We start from the raw sequence: 18881 nt of genomic DNA on the forward strand, positions 1-18881 counted from the left end.
CCCAGATGGCTCCCTTATCTCCATTCGTCCCTGCCCTCCCTGGCGTTACCTGGTGTCCCACTCCAGTGCAGACAAGGGGCCAGGGATACCCACAACGACACAGGGCCAAATCCAGCCTTGGCCCTGCCTGGGTGCAGGAATGCGGGGCAAAGCTGGAGACGGGAACACCAAGGAGCAAAGGCAGAGCCCAGAGGAGGAGATGTGCCCGGCACGCGCGGCGCATAGGAACCTGCACAAGCATTCTGAAAACACCATGGAAGCACCCGCTCTCGCGAGAAGGGACAGGGCTGGAAGCAGGAGGTTGGGTAGTGCCCTCCCTTTGCCCACAGTATGGGAGCCCAGCACCGCTGGAGGGGGGTCGCAGCCTCCTGCACCCCGCGGCTGCCTGCGGTGCCGTGCCCCAGGGAGAGCCCACGTTGCTCCCCGCTCCCAGGGCTCCTTGGTCCCAGGGGTGCTGTGGATGCCATGTGGTGGGGACATTGCTTGCAGGAAGAGCCAGGAGTGAAAGAAAGGAGATGGAGCTTGTCTGAGTTTGCATTTCAACCCCTCCTTTCCCCTCATGGGCTTCCCTTCACATCCAGGTCAAACTGCCCCTGGTACCTTTTGGCAATGGGGTGCCGCAGCACCCACAGGCAGGACACCGAAAGTAGCTTGCTGGAGCTGTCCCTGCCCCATCCCGGGGAGGGCAAGGGCACAGGACACGGCAGGACACACGCCAGGCAGCTGCTGAGGGGCTGCGAGGAGCTATGAGCACCCATGTTGCCTCCCTGGGGCCACGGAGTGAGGGAAGGGGATAACTCACAGAGCACCATCAGGGAGGGCTTGTTGGGGTTGAACCCCATACTGCTCGCGCACCTGTCTGCTTGAAACCCTTCCCCTTTCTTTGCAAACCAGCTCACGGAGGAAGACAGGGAGGAAGGCTTTTCCCTCGCCTCCACCTTTCAGTTCCTGAAAGCGGTGGTTGCTCAGAGCGGCCGAGGGCTGAAGGCAGGTGGCTAGGACTTTGAACTGCAGTGATCCTTCAGCCCTTTGGGGGTAAATGCATCGGAGAGGAGTTTTACAGCTTAAAAAAAATGAAGCACAAAGGCTTTCCACGTGTTTAAATAGCCAGGGACCGCAGGGCGACCACCCCATAGCATGAGCTGGCCAAGGAGCAGCCCCAAAGCACCCCATCCCTACCAGCCATCGCAGGCTGCCCACCCAGCTGTAGCGTCTCCAGCAGGCTGCCTTCCTGCCCCGCTCCCTTGCACAGGTGCCTGCCTGCAGAGCAGGGGGAGGAGGAGGAGAGGGGAGATCACCCCACTTTTCTGAGCTCAGGGGACTCAGAGCTTTTGAAACCTCTCCGCCATGCTACAGTGGTCTGAAAAGCAGCACGGCACACAGCCGGGTCCCTGAGCCGCCTCTTTGACCCCGACCACCCACTGCAGGGTGGGGGGACCCTGGTGTAAGGCTCTGCTTCACCCCATCTCCCTCCACTGCTGCCCCTCCAGGTAGTCCCTGCAGTACTGCTGCATGTGGTCCCCGTGGTGTGCCGGGGCTGGGACCCGCAGCCTGGGACCCCATGGCTTTTGCAACGGGGGCTTGGCTCCTTTGGGGTACTCGTCAGGACAGTGAGTTCACACTGCCCAACTGAACTTGGATACTCCGTGGATGGATTAAAATAGAGCCCCGAGCCATCTGTTGAGCAATTGTGGAGTTAGCTCCTCACGTTGACAGTTGCTTGGTGCTTCCCCCATTGAAATCTTTGCCCGTGCTCCGAAGTGTGTGTGTCATTTCCCATCTCTTCTGCTGATCTGTCAGACCCGAGGGCTCCCCTCCTGCACTGCTGGCATACACACAAAGGGCTGTAACCCTCTCCCAGCAGTTACTCCTGCCCGAGCCACGCTGAGCTGCTGTCGTCACAAACTGTGTCAAACTATTGCTGAGCCAAAAAAAAGCCTCTCCCTGCCTTTCAGCCATCAGCTCAGTCCCTGGATTTGAAAACAAACATCTCCTGCTGAGGACCGAGGCTGCCCAAATCTGCCGGCAGCGTCAGCACCTCTGCGGCTGCTCACGGGGGTCCCCACGTGTCCCTCGAGTCTGCCCCTCCATGCACGTGAGTTTTGCAGCCTGAACTGGAGGGTGGGGGTACCGGGCAGCAAAGGGCACGTGCATAGTTGTGGGATGCACCAGCATGTCCCAGCTTGGCCCAGACCGAGACCAATCCCTCCCTGGATCCCCTCTCTGAGCTGCCTGGAAAAAGCCTTTCACTGCTTCATTTTAAGCTGGAGAATTACCCTCTGACCCTTCCCACTCCCAAAAGGGCAGGCTCTGCTGTGCCTCGTGGTCCACCTGCAGTACAAACCATCATCATCCATCCATCAGCTGGCACATCCCAGTTCCAGGGGTTCCTGTGAGTGCTGGTTTCACTATGAGCAGAGCAGAGGGCTGGTGCCTGGGAGCACTGGGTGTCCCCCCACTGCCCCTGGCACAGCTGCACCCCATTTTCAGATGCACACACAGAGGAACAGCTTAGACTGAGGGATGTGTTACCACCCACGCACAGGGCAAACACATAGGCAGGATTGATTCCCAATGCACCTGTGAATACCAGGCCCATCTGGAAGAAATGGTATTTCCCTTACAGCTCCAGCAGGTTTACAGAGCTCAGGACTGACCTGAAGCTTTGCAGCAGCTCCGAACAACAGGATGACACGTGGAAGCAGCGGAAAAAAATAGCAGCCAACTTGAGCAAAGTTTCCAAAGAAAGCCACGGCTGTGTGTGCCGCCTCTGGGGCAAGAGCAAGAGGTGTCAAAGTCCTCTCCTTGCAGCAGCTCCCTGTTGCAGAAATCTGTGTCAGCTCAGTGCCTGCACTGTGTCAGCAACATCATGAACTCTTTCCTATTTTTTCCCCCCTTGCAGATGGAGATGCAGCTGGCTGGGGCCAGGGGAAGCCAACTCACACTGGCTGCTTGGCTCTGAGAACTGAATTCCATAGGCGTTAAAGTCTCCAGAAATGCCCTATGGATTCAGTTCTGCAGCTGGGCAGCAAATAAGCCTCAAACCTTCAGGAAGAGCGTGGCTGTGAGCTGTTCCTGCGAGGAACGTGCAAATCTTTGCTCCCACAAAGACCAGAGTAGGGATGGAGGTGAGTTATGGCCACCACGGGAAACCCTGCGTTCAGAGAGCCACTCGACACAGTGGCTGTTTGTGGTGGGCTTTCCCTCAAGGGAAAAAAAAGCCCAACTACAAAATGGGTTTTTTCCCATCTGGAAGTGAAATGGCACTTGAGAAAATAAATACATTGCTGCCTCCTGATGTCCTGCATGTGATTGTAAACCTCTGCTAAAAATACACATCATCAGAACAACAGCCTGGGTGTGCCCAGCAATCTCCTCTTCAGAGTCTGGGCAGTAAAACCAAACAAAACTTTGGAGAAGATAAACAGGACAGGCTAGGTAAAGTTAAAGGTTGTGCCCACTCCCTCCTTGCTGGCCCTGGAGATGTCCCCAGCAAGGACAGGTATTTGGAGAAAGTTTTTGTGGAGGCAACAGGCTCTTTCCACCCATCCATCGTATACCTCTGGGAGACCTTGGCTGCCCACCTTTAATTTTGGGGACCTTTGCCACTATAACATGGTACAAAGATGCCACCAGGAATTTATTGGCTGGAGGAGTGGCATTTAGTCCTGGTAATTTAGGTAGTATCTAATCATCACCATAGAGCAAACCACATTCACCTTGCCTAGAAGAGCTGATTTGCGCCTGCTCTAGGATCTCACCTAAACCAGCTCCTTCCCAACACCCTTCCCACCACAGGCAGCATCCAGCTCCAGCTCTGACAGCCCAGCTGTACCCTGCACCAGCCATAGGGGATGGGGAAGAAACTCCTCCCAGCACCCCATCAGAGTGCTGTACTGCCCGCATAAAGATCCAATCCACAAACTTTGGGTTCACTGCTTAAGCCACTGCCCACAGGAGCAGCTGCTGCTGGAAGGACAGGGAGCTCAATGCCAGTGCTGCAGCAAGGCTGCTGCAGACCAGGACAGCAGACATCTAACTGCACATCTCTACCTGTGCAGGATGCCCTGCTTAGCCAAAAAGTACAAAAAGACAGGAATTGCCACATTTTTCCTACATTGGATAACCAAGGGCTACCAGTCATTAGTGGAGGCCTTTTCTGGCACACACCAGTAAGTCCCATGGCCACCGCTTGCGACACAGCCAAGGAGCATCAGCTTGGTCTGAGGTTTCTGCAGCAGTTTTTCTAGCTCAGCCCTCTTGCAGGTTTATCTGGCAGCAGAGTTAACCCATTTCCAAGAAGCTGATTAGGGAAGGGGAAATCCAGATAGTTGCTGAAACATTCTGGCAATTGCTTAAACAAACAAAAATTGTTGCATTAATTTAAAAAAATCCACTTGCTTTGACTTTATAGCAATTCAGAGCCACCAAGGGCCTCCAAGTTCACCCTCACAGGCTCTCTCCTTTGCTATGCAGATGGGGAGCACCCAGTTCCCTCCTGCATTAGAAGGCCTTTCTCCCATGTGGCATGTCAGGGGGAGGCTACAGGGGGACAGAGCAGGCCCCCTTTTTCTCCTGCATGCTCAGAAAGTCCCTGCTGGTCCCCAAAGAGGAAGCTGTCGGGCAACAAACTGGGGCAAGGCAGGATGCTGCCAAGCAGAGCTAGCAGAATAACCCACCAGAGCTGGGCAAGAACAAGTCAGAAGTCATCCCCAACTTTGCAAAAAGGTGTCAGACCAGGTTGCAAGTTGTTCACAGGAGAGACTGCTGTCAGGTAGCTAAAAAAACCCAGAAATATAAGCATTTGCATTTGGTTTTTTTTTATTATTATTATTTATAATCATTTAAAAGGTACAGAATTTTGCAAGCAAGTCAGACCCAGCCCCTCACAACCCTCTAGGTTTCCAGCACAACTCTCCAAAGTCCACCCTTCCAAGAGACCAAGCTGTGGAAGTGCTGTGATTCACACAACTCCAGTAACCTTGCTGGAGCACCTCCAACTAGAGCCAAGTCAGACGCAGAGCAGGGCCTCAAGCAGTGATTTCCACAAGGACATGTGACCAGAAGAACTGAGCACCAGGTTACTAGGTGGTAAGAGGATGGGGACACCAGGATCTTCCACCAGCGTGTAGGGAAGCGCTGTGTACAGGCATCATGTGGTGATTAAGCACAATGGTATGGTCATAACCAGCAGTGACAAGATATGCAGACAACTGCTCTTTACAGTGTTCAAGAATGCCTCTCTCCTCTGGGACCTACACTGCCCCCAGCCTGGAGGAAATCCTGCTTTGATCTCCTTAACTGAGTGCCAGGGAGGGAGCCAGCTTCCAGGACCTTCCCTTGGACAGGGTAGGAAGAGACCCATCTTCTAATCAAGGGCTGCTGTCTGGAAATCCCCCCACCCGACTGTGACCACTCAAACCCGTGGAAAGCAAATATTCATTTCAAAACCAGGACCAAAGAGCTGATCCGACAGACAGTCAAGTGTCACGTGGTTTCTTCACAGGATGGGCATCGTGCATCAAACAGGGTAAAGTTTCTGTAAGCTTGTGGAGGATGGGGAGCAGTTAAAAGCCAACAGGAGTGGTGGCATCCATTGCTTGTGCTACTTGCCAACTGCACCAAGAACAGCTGCCAGCTGGCTCCCACAAGGGCTCTGGAGCATCTGTCCATCAAGTGACTGACTACATCAACGTCTCAGTTTCTTCTTCTTCTTGCGGTTCCGGTCCTCACTGCTGTCATCTGCCTCGCTAGCACTGGGGGTCACAGCCCGCTGGATGACTTTTTTTTCCACTGCATATTCCTGCTCTCCTACACTGGGGTCTCCCTTGACCAAGAACTCCCCTTTCCGATAGGTTATGGAGACATTGGTCCGTGGGTAGGTGCCATAAACCCTCCGGAGATCATCCTTCACAAATTCTGGGAGGTCTTTCCTTGGTCCAAACACCTTTCCGAGCTTCCCCCATTGAAGCTCCCCTCTCATTGTGAAGCCTTCTGGCCACGTGTCTCGATACTGATCTGACCTCTGGTAGCTGACGTAGGGATTGTAGTTTGCATAGGGATTGTAGAGAGGGATGGGGACCACAGGAGGGAAGTGCCAGGTGTAGTATGGACGGAAGTAGGGATTGGAGGCACTGTAGAGATGATGATACTCCACCTGACCTCCTGCGTAGTCAGGGTAGCCATTCCGGTCCACCACAAAAGTGATGGGTCGGCTGTACAAGTTGTGCATGTGGATGGGAGGGAACATCACAGAGCTGGTCATGTCTTCTGCTCTCCCAGTCCGCAGTGGTGGGTAGGTGTAGCCAGAAGGTGGGATCATGGTTGGGTAATACTCCCGCGGCACAAAGCCAGACTGGTACATGGTACAGGAACTGGGGTTTTACACAGGGGACATTTCTCCAGAGGGGTTGCTGAGTCTCAAAACCTGTGAGGACAGGATGGGAAGAGAAACAATTTACATTGGTTATATACATTCCAGAACCAGGATGAATAAGGAGATATGCCTAACACTGTAAGCATACCAACCAATTAATAAAAGAAGCTCCCTGCATCTGCAGCTTGCAGGGGCCGTAACATACCAAGAACAAGCAGAGCCGCATTGCCAGCCACTGCCTGTTAACTACTCAGCAAGACTCATCATTTAACCCACCCAGATCTCGGAGTTACAAGGATGGGAACAAGCTGGCATAAAAACCACTGAGGGCAGAAGAGATGGCCTCACATCCTCGTGACATGGTTTTGCACTGCTGGGAGGCAGCGAGACAGACTGCAAGAAGCTAGAGACCCTTGAGCAGGCATAAAAATGGGGAAGGCAAGCACAAATGAAAGTCCAAAAATAAAGAAAGCAGGCAAAGAGAGGAAAGAGGACACAGCCCAGCCTGGCTGCAATTGTTTCAGCTGCCATCCTGCCCAGACAAGATCTTAAAAAAAAACAAAAAACCCCACATCTTCAACTGTCCTTGACTCTCTCCCCATCCTCCCACAGCCCTGCTTCTATTCTGATAAGCAAACAAGAGCTGTGCCTGCTATTTGTTTCTAGAGCAAAATCCAGGTGTATCTACATTACATGAGAACCTGTTAGAGGAAAAGGCATCTCGTTTTGGTCTCACTAGTTAACATTCACATTTAAGCGTGCATTCACCTTGAGCAACTCTGACCCACAGATGAATTTGTTCGTAGCCTGCCCTCACCAGACAATCCAAGCATCCTCCAGGGCATTAAGCAATGTCCTCCCATGACTCATTGTCCTCTCCCCAAGGGCAGGAAGGGAAGCTGTACATAGCATGGGGTTTTTAAAAAAGCTTGCTACCAGAGACAGGAAAAGACCAGCACAGAACTAAAGGCAGCAAGGTTTGTTCCCTCCCCTCCCACCCCCCTCTGGAATTCAGATCCTGTAGGTTCTTTTTGCTTCAGCCTTAACTACAGAGTTGCCTCTCACACGGGCGTTGACCAAGATGGAACTCATCCCTTAGTCCAGTGCTTTCCTCCAGCCTAACAGGAAATTTGGCAGTCCCCCAAGAACCTGCCTGCCACAAGCAGTACTGGGTACTACACAATGGAGGTTTTTCTTTTGTCAACCAGCACAAGTTGTTCCTGTCCCTTGAGGTGCATAATCTGCACTAGCTCAAGCCTGCTTTTGCCATGGGTGCAAAGCTAGAAGTCTATCCGCTGCACAGGGGAACAGCACTAGAGTATTTAGACAAGACCAGGGAGTACCCTTAAGCAAGAGCTGCAGCCTAGAGGCAAAGCCCATCATAACCATCATCTCCCCACATAGGAGGAAAGAAAGAAGAAAGAACGAAAGAAGAAAAAAAAGTTCAACCTATTTCATTAAAGCACTTACAAAGAAAGGCTCAAACAACTTCAAGCAAAATAAAGCAAGCTGAAACAGCTTTCACTGAGGTCTCCCCAGCTCATTAGCAGGTGTTGGGGAGGAGGAGAGCAGGCACCCTGATGTTTCCTGCATGTAGCCCAGCTCACAACAGAGCGTAGCTCAGGCACTCACTAGGCAAGGGCAGGGCTGGGTGCCCCTCTGTGCACGAGGGCTCCTAAACGTTTATTCCTGAGTTTTCCGAACCACTCTGAAGAGGTTTAGAGCTGAGCCTCCTGCAGCAAGGTGCTCCACTGCACCTTCTTTGAGCACACGTCGTTAGACCTTTATTGAAATGAGACTATTAGCTGGTTTCCAAACACATTGCCTGCCTAACTTACTCAGAACCACCACAAAAATCTAGAGGGGTATTGTATGTCAATAGCAGTATGAGGTGGGTAAATGAAATAAATGGCCTCTTAAAAACCAGTTTCAGTGCCTCTTTTAATCCAGGTCAACCCTGCATCCCTACTGAGATCCACAGTATCACTTCCATAGATCTCATCTGCAGAGAGACCACATAGGTATTGCATCCATTGAGCAAAACAAAGCAAGTCCAGCTTACCCCTCCTGCTGGATCACAGTGTGCTGCTTCATGCCAGTTTGGGACAGCCCTGGGGAAGCTGTTATCTCAGCTAGTTGATGACCAGCTCATGCTCAAAAAACTACAAATGGTCCATCTAACATCCGCTACAGCACCCTGCATTTTGGCTGGCAGCATCAGTGCTCCTGGGCTTTCCCAGTAGCTGGAGGAGAATGGGGTAACAGGCCATCTAAACCACTCAGGTCTTAGCACTGAGGCATCCCACAGCTATTAATTGCTTTGATTTTGCACTCGAAAATGATAAGGGGAACAAGCTGGTGGCTCAGCCAGGCAGGATGGCCCACAAGAGGAAGCAAACTGAAGAGATGAGAGGGGGAATGAGATGAGGATTAAGCAGGACTGGGAGTGCTTCAGGGCAGCATTGTCACATGCCTGACCACAGAAGTGAAGACATTTCCCTGGAAGCAGATCACCCGGGAGGAGGGTGTTGACAGCCGACACAGCGTAGACTATACTTCACAGCTCCAGAGGAAGTCCGCAAACCCCTCAGGGCAAGCCTTGGCTTGGTGGCTGGGGCTCTGGCTGGCTTTGCTTTTCCTGGGCTCCACCGCACAGCTGCCTGGCACTGCTCTGTCCCTGCCTGCTTCCCAACGCAGAGCTCTCCCCCTGTGCCTGAGCACCAGAGGTCTCAGGACTGCCCCAACACAGGCTTGCCTTTGCAAGCACAAGGGCCCAAATCCCAGCTCCTGGCTTGCAGGGCACAGCGCTGCTCTGAATCATTAGGTGTGCTGCAGCAACGTTTTGGTATGCAGGAGGCACAAGGCTCCTGCCCTGCCCCTCCAGAGCTGCAGCCTTGTGCTCCCAGGGGCTGGCAACATGGTTTACCCCACCATTACACCAGTGCCTGTTCATATAGACCTTCAGGCTGCTCCAGCTTCCAGAGGCAGATTTTAGGAGACCCTGCTAGACTCTGCAGGGCTGAGCTAGGGTGTGACAAATCCATGTGTACGGGAAGAGAGAGGGCTTAGAGAGCCAGTACCAGCTTGCCTGACCCTGTCCCACCGTCACTGGGAGGTGAGAGCAGGCAGTGCTTCAGGGAAAACAGGATTTGCCAGGAGGGTGATCTTTTGTTAGGCCACCTGATAACCAGAAGGTATCAAAAGCCAGATGCTTAAAAAAAAAACCAACCCCCAAATGCCAACATTACCTAGTGGTACCCCTTGAGGGGAGGGTCCAACCTCCACTCAGTCTCCTCTCCCCTTCCTCTTTACCTGCTCCTACTTCCCTCGTTTCTCCAGTGCCAGCAGCCAAAGGCTGCCCTGGCTTTGGAAGTGAACATCTAACAGCCTCCAGCTCTCTTCCCTGCTCTTCAGGAGCTGGAGGCTGTTAGATGTAGGACCAGAATGGGAGAGGGGATCCTGGCTGATCTTTCTCTCCAAGCTACCATCCACTTTCTTCCCTTGCTCCAATTTCAAGTTCTGCTATGCCTTGGGAAAAATCACCACATCTGTTGCCTGGCACCTGGATGTCCTGAGCAGGAAAGTGCAAAACAGTCCTTAAAGCTGAAGCTGAGCTCTGCTAAATGCCTCTTTGGTCCCAAGGGTCACTAACAGCCATCAATATACACCAGCTCCTTGGTGGCACAGACTGAAAGGGTGGATGGGCAGGCACCATGCTGTCTGTGCCCAGGAGCCAAGCCTCCCCAGCCAGGGCACCAGGAGCTGTGTTTGCCAGCAGGGAGCAACAAGGGACCAACCCAGTAAGAAAGGCCACAGGGAGAGACAAGGCAGCCTCCCCCTTCAAGCCTTTCCAGCAATTTTGACCTTGCTGGAAAAGGGTTCAACCCCACTTGGCTGGAGCTGAATGAGAAGCCAGGCACAGAAAAAAAAAAGAAGAAACTCCCAAGAAGGTCACAGCCAGATGGAATGAGATTGACATCTCTGCTTGGTGAGAACATGATACTTCAGACTCTTCCCAGGCTTGCCACAGCTGACTCCAGCAACCCCCCCCACCCACCGCCCAGCCATCCGGCAGGGCCTCTTCCCCCGCACACGTCTTGGTGCGGGTTGAGGAGACTGACACCACAGCTCCCAAAATACTTGATCTGCTGAGCAAAACGTGCTTCAGCGCCAGCTGACCCAGGCAGAGTTGCCATGGAGCAATCAAGCAATGTTTGCAATACAAAGCCAGAGAGTACACTTGATAGCTCAAGTACAGAGAAGATTTTGTTTCACCGCTCTATTACACAGTTACTACAGGTGATGAATCCATCACTAGTTAATACAGAAATGCCCAAGGCTGGTAGGGCTTTTCTAGTATCTAAAGCAGCAGAAATTACTTCCTAGCATTACAGAAGACCATGGTTTTGCTGGACATGCCTCAGGACAGTAAAGCTTTACTATCACCCAAGCTAGCTTTGAATTTGGGGAGCTTTCTGTTTAAGTAGTCGTGGAACACAAAAACCACTGTGAGCTGCAGAAAACAGATGAAGATGTAAATATTGAAATCCATGCCAGACTGCACAGTCTCTAGGAGAGAGATTCAAGTGAGCCTGACAGTAGCATGGGCACAGACCAACATACAGGGTGTGCCACAGTACCCAACGCGTGAAACCATACAAGTATCTCGCATGTCTGGAGAAATTGTTTTCACCAAGACAGACAGTTCAATAAGTGTCACCAAGTCTTTCGTCCACCTGAAGCAGCAACCAAAGTTAGCTTGGTCCTCAGACCAGGCTGGCAGTTTGAACAGGTTTAGGTGCTTCCTTGGGGAGCATACTGAAAGCCAATACAACTGTAGAGACATTTGGCCCACAGGAGAGGACATGGCCATCTATTTTATTCTAAGGGTCGACCGAGACTATTCTTTCCTCATGCCATTGCCCTGTGATCAGCTCCCAAACAAAGAGAATGGGGTGGAACTAGATGATCTTTAAGGTCCCTTCCAACCCAAACCATTCTATGATCCCACCTAGCTACCTTTTCCTCTCCACTGTTCCAGCATACAAACTTTCAGACTCTTCTTTCTGGCTTTCTTCCTGCCCTGTTCTTCTCCCCACCCCACAAAAACCACAGATCTGTTGCCATTGCTCTGTAGCAACTCCCAAGGGTACAGGGATGAATACTGCAAAAGCAACATTTTCCCCTAACCAAGGGGATGAAGAAGTCATGAGTTATTTCCAGTTAGTCTCCCCATTTTGAGTAGACTCTGCAAAATTGTTGCCCTCTGACAAAGCTTTGGCAAAGGCCTCCCTTGGAAAAAAACAAAACTTCAAGGACTGCCCTGGAAGCGAGAGGTTAAAATCACACGTACTCATCAAGCTAAGGTTTGTCTTCCACGCTCTGGTGTCAGAGTCCCACACACTTATCCAGCATCCTAGTAGCTGGAGATAGTGTATGGGACAAGATCACAACAAAGAGGTTTCTTATTTTTCCTTGTCACTCCCATCCCCCCTATTGCCAATATAAGGTCATGCTCCTTTCGAGGTCTTTTAAAAGAAACTCACCCAGGAGAAGACTCTCAAGTACTTCTTGGGGAGGTAGGAGAGCGGCACAGAAAGCCATGTGGCACAACACAATAGCTTTGATCCTCTGCCACCAGTACCGATCCTTAGGACAGAGGCACTTGGCTGCCTTCCTGAAGGGGATGCTCTCACTCAGCCAGATGTGCCTGGCAGCAACACAGGAATTCAAGGAAAGTGCAGTAGCTCGTTACAAGCTGAGTCCTTTCAGGCCTTAATTTTTATCTAGGGGAGCAGATTCCCACACCAGTGCTGCTTAATTGTGGGAGCACTTTTGGATTTTGCACACACATGCATTCCCCTGCCCCCCCCAATAAGGTGAAACAGCACCACAGGTTTTTGCTGCACTCTCCAAGAGAAAGGAAAACCCACACTGTCCCAGCAAGCATTCCAAGGAGTGTTAAATACTTCCACCAAAGGTTATTACATCATGCCTAGTACAACAAGATGCCACAAGGCAGTAGCCGATTAACAGCAGTACAAACCAGGGCTGCAGGGAACAGGTCTTGCCTCCCATTTGCCAGGCAGAGCCCAGCACAGCCTAAGGGAAGGGTTGACTTCTTGAAAGAGACAAGCTCTCATAGCATCTAGAAAGGGAGAAAGATGCTATGTGGTGGGCTGAGATGAAGTGGGGCCATTTCTGCCCCACTCCTGTGCATACACTGCACCCCCGTGGCCCCTCCGATGGCACAGAGCCCAGCCTGGACGAGGACAGCAGCCAGCTCCCACGCTTAGGCAGCACAGCGGGCCAGCTCAGGAGGAGCGGTCTGCTTCAGACTTGAGCCCCAAGTGCCACCATGGTCACAGATTTCTGCACGCAATTCATTTTCTGTAAAGCCACAGTGCACGCAGCAATAACCTGCTTCCTGCAGGCAGAGCTGGCACTGCGTACCGGGAGCTGGGCAGCTATTACACACCAGTGGCTCCTTACACTGATCCTCCCTTAGATATTTCTAGACAGAAAGTTTGGTGAGGCAGGAGAACACACAAGCCTCTGCTTCTCAGAAAAGGGGGGAGGCTATTTGCCATGCTCCCTTGTGCTGTCTAGTGGTAACATGTAAAGGAAGATAACTGATAGTGAAAGCAGCTTGAAAACAGCCCACAAGAAAGAAAAGGACTTTCTTTGCAGAGAGGAGCAGGTACTTTGAATGGAAGCTTAATGACTCCTCAAAGAGCAGTAAAGCTGCAAGGTGAAAAGGGTTTGAGAGAGATAAAAGTGTGATGTTATTAGTAGAAACAGGAGAAACCCCCCAATCCAGATAGTTTTGTGCAGTTGTGCTAAAAGAAGCTATTTTGGTGAGATCAAAGAAAGCAGCAGCACAGGGCAGCAGACAGATGGAGATGGCTGTGCACCCTCCTGCTTGCCCCTGGGGTGCAGAGCATGGCAGGAGCAGTGGCTGAGGGGCAACACCCTCACCTTGGCAGCAGGATGAACAGCCCAGGTTTTCAGAGTGGACCAGTTCCTTCACCCACTCATCTCTGAGCCTGTCTAACAAAGATTTAGCCTTGTGAGCACAGTTGAGGAGCCTGGAACAGCCCTGAGCAGCAGGGCATCTGTCTGTAGGCTTTCTAGCGTGCAAAAATGCAGAGCTCTTCAGCCAGGAAGATACATGTTCGCTCCTCTGGCACATTGAATGGCACAACTGGCAACAGATGAAGTTCTGCAAGCAGCCTCATCCCCTTCCCCTCCCCACACCACTCACCCAGTCTAAGGAACTCCCCTAGCAATGCTGGAGATCTGACCCAGCCTCCCCCCACACCACAGGAGGGACCTTTCCATCAGGAACTACTTCACTGTCCAAATTCTTACAGCTGCCCAAGCCAACTGAAAAGATACTACGAGCACAGCTGATACCAGAGCTCCTTTTGGGACGGACAGCCTCGAGGACCTCAGACACACCAACTCCCTCTCCAGAGGGGAGCAAGCTGCCACCCTGCTGAGAGGACATTCATGCAAAACCTACTGCACTTGATGCTCCCCTCCAAGAGGTGGGCTCAGAACTGCTCCCAGCTCTTGCACCATGAACAATCCCTTAAGTTCAAACAAGGGGGAGGATTTCATTCTGAAGCCAGAAGACCCCAGTCCTCACCCTGCTCCCTCTGAACTCTGATATTACTAGTGCACCACAAAGAAAAGACGAAGGGGGAGCTGATGCTCCAGCTGGCACTGGTAACCGTGGAAATAGCAGTTAATGCGTATTACAGTCAGTCACCCCTTACATAGGCCCTTTGAAGAAGGAGTAGATCCGTTTCAGCTATTCAAAGCAGCATTCCCAGAAAGCACTGAAATGTAGTAAGAGTCTGGCATTTATTTCTGAGGTCTGTGCAAAGCCCAGACTCTGTATGAGGCCAAAACACCAGGAAAAGCCCTAGTCATCGCAGAGCAAGTCTTTACTTGACTCCGATGATCTAAAAACCACCCCCTTGCATAACTCTGCTCAAATAGCAGTCAAAACGCAACTCGCTGCTGACAGAGAGGTTTGGAGCAGCCACTCCTCCTACTCTCACTGCAGCTGCTGGATAACACAGCAGGTCTGAAACAGCTGCACTGCCAAGAATAAAACACTGTGAGTGTTACCACAGGGTCACTGCGTCAGCAGGCAGGGCTCTGGAAACCACCCCTGCCTGCTGTCAAGGTGATCCTGACACCGTCACCCCTCCATCCTCTCCCTGGGTGGAGATGTTTGTTGCACCAAAGTCTAGATTTTGGACACACACATGCATCACCCCTCTTTTTTTCCTCCAAGCTTTCTCTTTTCTCAACGTGTCCTCCTTTTCCCACGGCATAACTTGTGTTACTGAAGTTCCCACCACCACCAGTCTCATCTTCCTAGTAACCACTGCAGCCACCCTTTCCATCAGGTCTCCCTCACCTGAGGTTCAAATCCCTCTGCCCAATGTCTCAGTATCCCAGTCTGCCCTACCAAAAGCTGCCACCTTTTTCTGATCTAAACTCTTTCCTAGAGACAGCTCTCTATCTAGACACTACTCTTCTTTAATCAAGCACATTTTAATCTGCAGTTTATAGTGTTCACAGTCCCAAGGATCCCCTCCATGTTCAAACACAGCCTGCACAAACAGACCCCGTCCTCCTCTCACTCAAGAGATCATCTGATATCCATCACCTCCATCCACACACACTCTTCTTCAAACAGAAGACCTCAGTATCAGTTAGCTCAAGGTTCCAAATTGGGAGATCCTGGATGAGCCCCCAGCTGCCACTTCTTCTGCCCAGCTGTCCCTCTTCACATTGCAGTCTTGAGACAACCAACTCAAAAGACTAGCTTTCATCAATCAATCACACCAACAGGTCAACTGAATGATCAATAACCTCATTAACACACCACTAGTACCTCATGGTTATTTATATCATTTTGCACACGACTATGAAGCTACTAATCAAGTTTTATGAACAACACGACTGTCGTCAAGTTACAGGTGTGTCAACCTTCCCTCCCACACCACTTAGTACTAGGGTACAAATCTACCCCTCTTTGCTCTGCCCTCCCACAACAAGTCTTTCCAACATAGACCTGATGGAGAGTCCAGCAGGTTGTCCAACGAGCATCACTCCAGCATCCCAGTGGGTTTGGGTCCTCAGGCTTCACTACCAGCTGTAGATGTCTGCACTCCTGTGGTCAGCTGCCCAGCATCCCACCTTCCTTCATTTTTTTAATCTTATTTTATACCTTATTCTCTCTCTCTCATTTCAGGATTCACTTTTTTTGCCATGCTCATGCCTGCCTCCCTTCCTCCAGCCAGTCTCCTCCCAAACAGACAATCCACCCCTAATTACTTCTTCCCATTGGTCTCAGTTTTGCTACATCCATAACCAAGTCTGGCATTTCCGATATCCTTACCTAGGCAATCTCAGCCTTACATGGTATTCCTGATATGGTACGGGCGGCCTTGCAAGGTTCTATCTACCCTGCAGGAGTTGCTTCAGACACTCCTATAATTATCTGGTTCCTCCTGGTTATATATTGTTTACTTTACACAGTCCAAGACAAATCATTCTACTTCAGCCTTGATTCCTCTGCCTAGCTCCAGTTACCTACAGGCACTTTCTTATCTCGCATGCAGACAGTTTGCATAGCAGAGCAAGATATTTTGCACACAGTTTTTGTGCTTTCACAGCATCCTGCTCTCTCAGCTGCTTGATTACAAGTCTTTGCCCTTGAAGTGTTTTTTGGAAGAGTTTCCTGGCATCCTGCAAAGGCCTTAGCTGGTTACACAGCCTGGTTCTCCAGAGGGGCTTCACGTTCACAGTGGGTTTCTTCTAACTGTTGACACACACTAGTGTCCAATGTCACAGCAAACCATTTGCATTTTAACTACTTGTGTTTTAAATACACTTGGATGCCATTCCTGTGCATCCTGCATCTAGGATGTATGTTTAGACGCAAGGCAGGCATAACTTCTTATGCACTTGTACTGGATTTTCCCATGGTATCAACACCCCAAAAGGTGGGACAGGGCAGGAAACAGATTATCCAGACTTTGGGGTTGTATTACGTATCATCCCTTTAATGTATAAAAATGCCTTCTGTTGCAACACACACTGTATTTCTAGCTTAAGCTCAAACATCTGAGCTAGAATTACCCATGGGAATACTGCTCTTATTGCATCCCCCAAGGCAAACAGCTGCAGCATCTGCTGATCTATGTCTGTAATAAGTTGGTTTTTTTTTTTTTAAATCTAACTACCTTCTGTTATGGTCTTTAGACAATACAGAACATAGCTTACAAGTAATATTATTGATTTTTTTAATGGGAATCAAAAGACAATCTTGTGTTTCCAAGAACACAATCCCTCAGAGAAGCCCTTCTATGTAATTTTTTCCAAACTAAAGCATTTAAAGCCTACCACCACACAACAATAACAATTTACATTAGTATCTTTCATAAGCAGAAGATGCTAGGAAAGTTACAGGCTAGAGTGCTGGCATGAATCAATGCCCTAAGTAAGTTATGCTGCTATATGTGGACTTACATCTGCTAGGTAAAAAAGCAGATGTGCTGGGGTGAAAGAGGCATCACCTCTAGAAAGATTTAAGCATTTGTGTTTTCAAAAAGCCAAGCAAAGTGCAGAACACCTCAGTTGTATACCACTACTACAAACATTTAACCTAGCCCTAATACTGTTTTGCTGTTGTAACTGGTAAAACATTGCAACATAGACAAGTCTTTAGTCATAAGTACAGAAAGCAGAGCCCTACATTTGTTTGGTGCGCGTGTACTCACATACTGAGAAAAACCAGCCAAGATGATGCCTTCAGTTAACTGAGGAGCAAGAAACAGTAGGATACACAACCTGATCTTAAGAAAGCAGCTTGCTTTCTACAGTTTCTTTTCACTGACGCACATCAATGACACGTACAGAGCCAGGCAATGCACTAAGATACCACATCACACCTTGCAGAAGTGTGTAGTAACTAGGGCTTCAAAACCTGTCTGAACATGACCTTGTAGCTAAGGAAAGCAACAGGAAGCTCATTCCTTCAGCAGTTACATTACATGCTCAGACAGGAAACTTTAAGCCTAGCTGCCTATAGACAGGGCTACTAAAGCTAATACAAGGTATGTGTCTTAGCTAGTGTGAAGCCTTACAGAAAAAAATAGACCTTGAACACAAAAACTTAGACATAGCAAGAATAGATGACCCAGGTAAAGGAACAGCTAAAGTCAGTGTATGAAGCCTGCATAAAAAAAACTTAGAAACACTCACCAAAACTTCAGGTTCTTCCTCAAAGCAGCAAAACACTGTTAACAACACTCAAAGAAAAACGGTAACTTTTAAAGTAACAGATTGAATAGGAGAATTCAAGAACAGAGAGAAGAGCCCACCACTGAGTGCTTTGAAACTGAACCTTACTTTTGCTTTGTTTTCCCCTCCCAAGCTTGCTTGTTTGTTTGTTTACACTCAGCTACAGACAGCTAAGCTGGTATTTGTACTCACTGCTCTTTCAGTAGGTTGTAATTAAGTAAGAAGCCATACAAATGGCTCCCATCAGCACTACCTTATCATAAGCACCTGCACCATTGTGAGTCTTCACAGATTGAGTCCCACACAGGTTTAAAAAGGGCGCCTGGCTCTGCAAGGCCAGCTCATCATTGCTCAGCACAACTGCTGCAGCAGAGCAGCTCCTTAAGGACGCTTAATGCCTTGCTCTGCTGCAGGTGATCTCAATAGCTGAAGCTAAATACCTACAAATCACTCTTTAATTACAAAACCTGTTGACTGCAATTAATTGCCTGCCTTCTATGAATTTATAAGAATTACCTGTTTAGGAAGCCGCTAGTAAGTCTAATACACAAAAACGTTGGGAAGTAATAGGATGCAACGATACTTTTCTGAACGCAGCAATTAGTCTTCCGACTCAATTTTCCCTGGTGAAATTTGTGAATAGTTGGATGGGAGCAACCGTTGCGGTGACAGGCAGAAGGGGATGCATACGCCGAACACGGGAGTCGCTTCTTCAAGAGAAAGCGCCAAAGGGAGATCTTAAATAACAAAGGACGACGACAGTCTCTCATTTCTGAAATATTTGGGACAATGCAAAGTAAACTGAATCTTGAGAGGTAAGTGTAAGTGGCTGATGACTATGACCAACTGCAAGTGGGGCGTTTGATGGATTATGGGGAAGGCTACGTGCCCCTGAGCAGCCACATTTGCAACTTCAGCGTTTCCCAGGTTTGTTTTGCTTCCACTTTGTCATTTTGCAGCTTGGCACAATGCTCTTTCAAGGCTCCCATGGAGCGGTTTGAGGTGTTTAAGGTGCAAAGACATCAGGAGGCATCTTGTGCTTCCCAGCCCCACGGTGCTGGGCAAAGGGGCGGCAGGCCCCAGGGCGGCCTGCCCAGTTGAGGGCACCCCGGGGGATGAGGCCTGGGGCCACCGCGCCTCTCACTGCCCCGTTGGCATTGCTGGCAGGGGCCCGGCC

At 50.1% G+C, this 18881-nt stretch overlaps 1 protein-coding gene across 2 annotated transcripts; it reads right to left on the minus strand.

Moving 5' to 3' along the window:
- Nucleotides 1-4887: 4887 nt before the first annotated feature.
- On the minus strand, nt 4888-18343 carry C8H10orf95 (chromosome 8 C10orf95 homolog). 2 transcript variants are annotated; one of them, XM_072871498.1, is made up of 2 exons: nt 18221-18343; nt 4888-6427 (listed from the first exon to the last, which is right to left on the minus strand). In XM_072871498.1, exon 2 carries the CDS (start codon nt 6362-6364, stop codon nt 5690-5692), a length of 675 nt encoding a protein of 224 aa, XP_072727599.1. In that variant the 5' UTR covers nt 6365-6427; nt 18221-18343; the 3' UTR covers nt 4888-5689. The 2 variants fall into 2 exon arrangements, with proteins under 2 accessions (XP_072727599.1, XP_072727600.1); XM_072871499.1 differs by lacking the exon at nt 18221-18343 and adding an exon at nt 7145-7193.
- Nucleotides 18344-18881: the final 538 nt, after the last annotated feature.

This window comes from Ciconia boyciana, chromosome 8 (assembly GCF_034638445.1).
Source record: "Ciconia boyciana chromosome 8, ASM3463844v1, whole genome shotgun sequence".
NCBI classification, from domain to species: Eukaryota; Metazoa; Chordata; class Aves; order Ciconiiformes; family Ciconiidae; genus Ciconia; species Ciconia boyciana.

Bases quoted from the DNA above. Each gene is read 5' to 3' on its own strand.
- C8H10orf95 (XM_072871498.1), bottom strand. From the start codon at position 6,364: ATGTACCAGTCTGGCTTTGTGCCGCGGGAGTATTACCCAACCATGATC.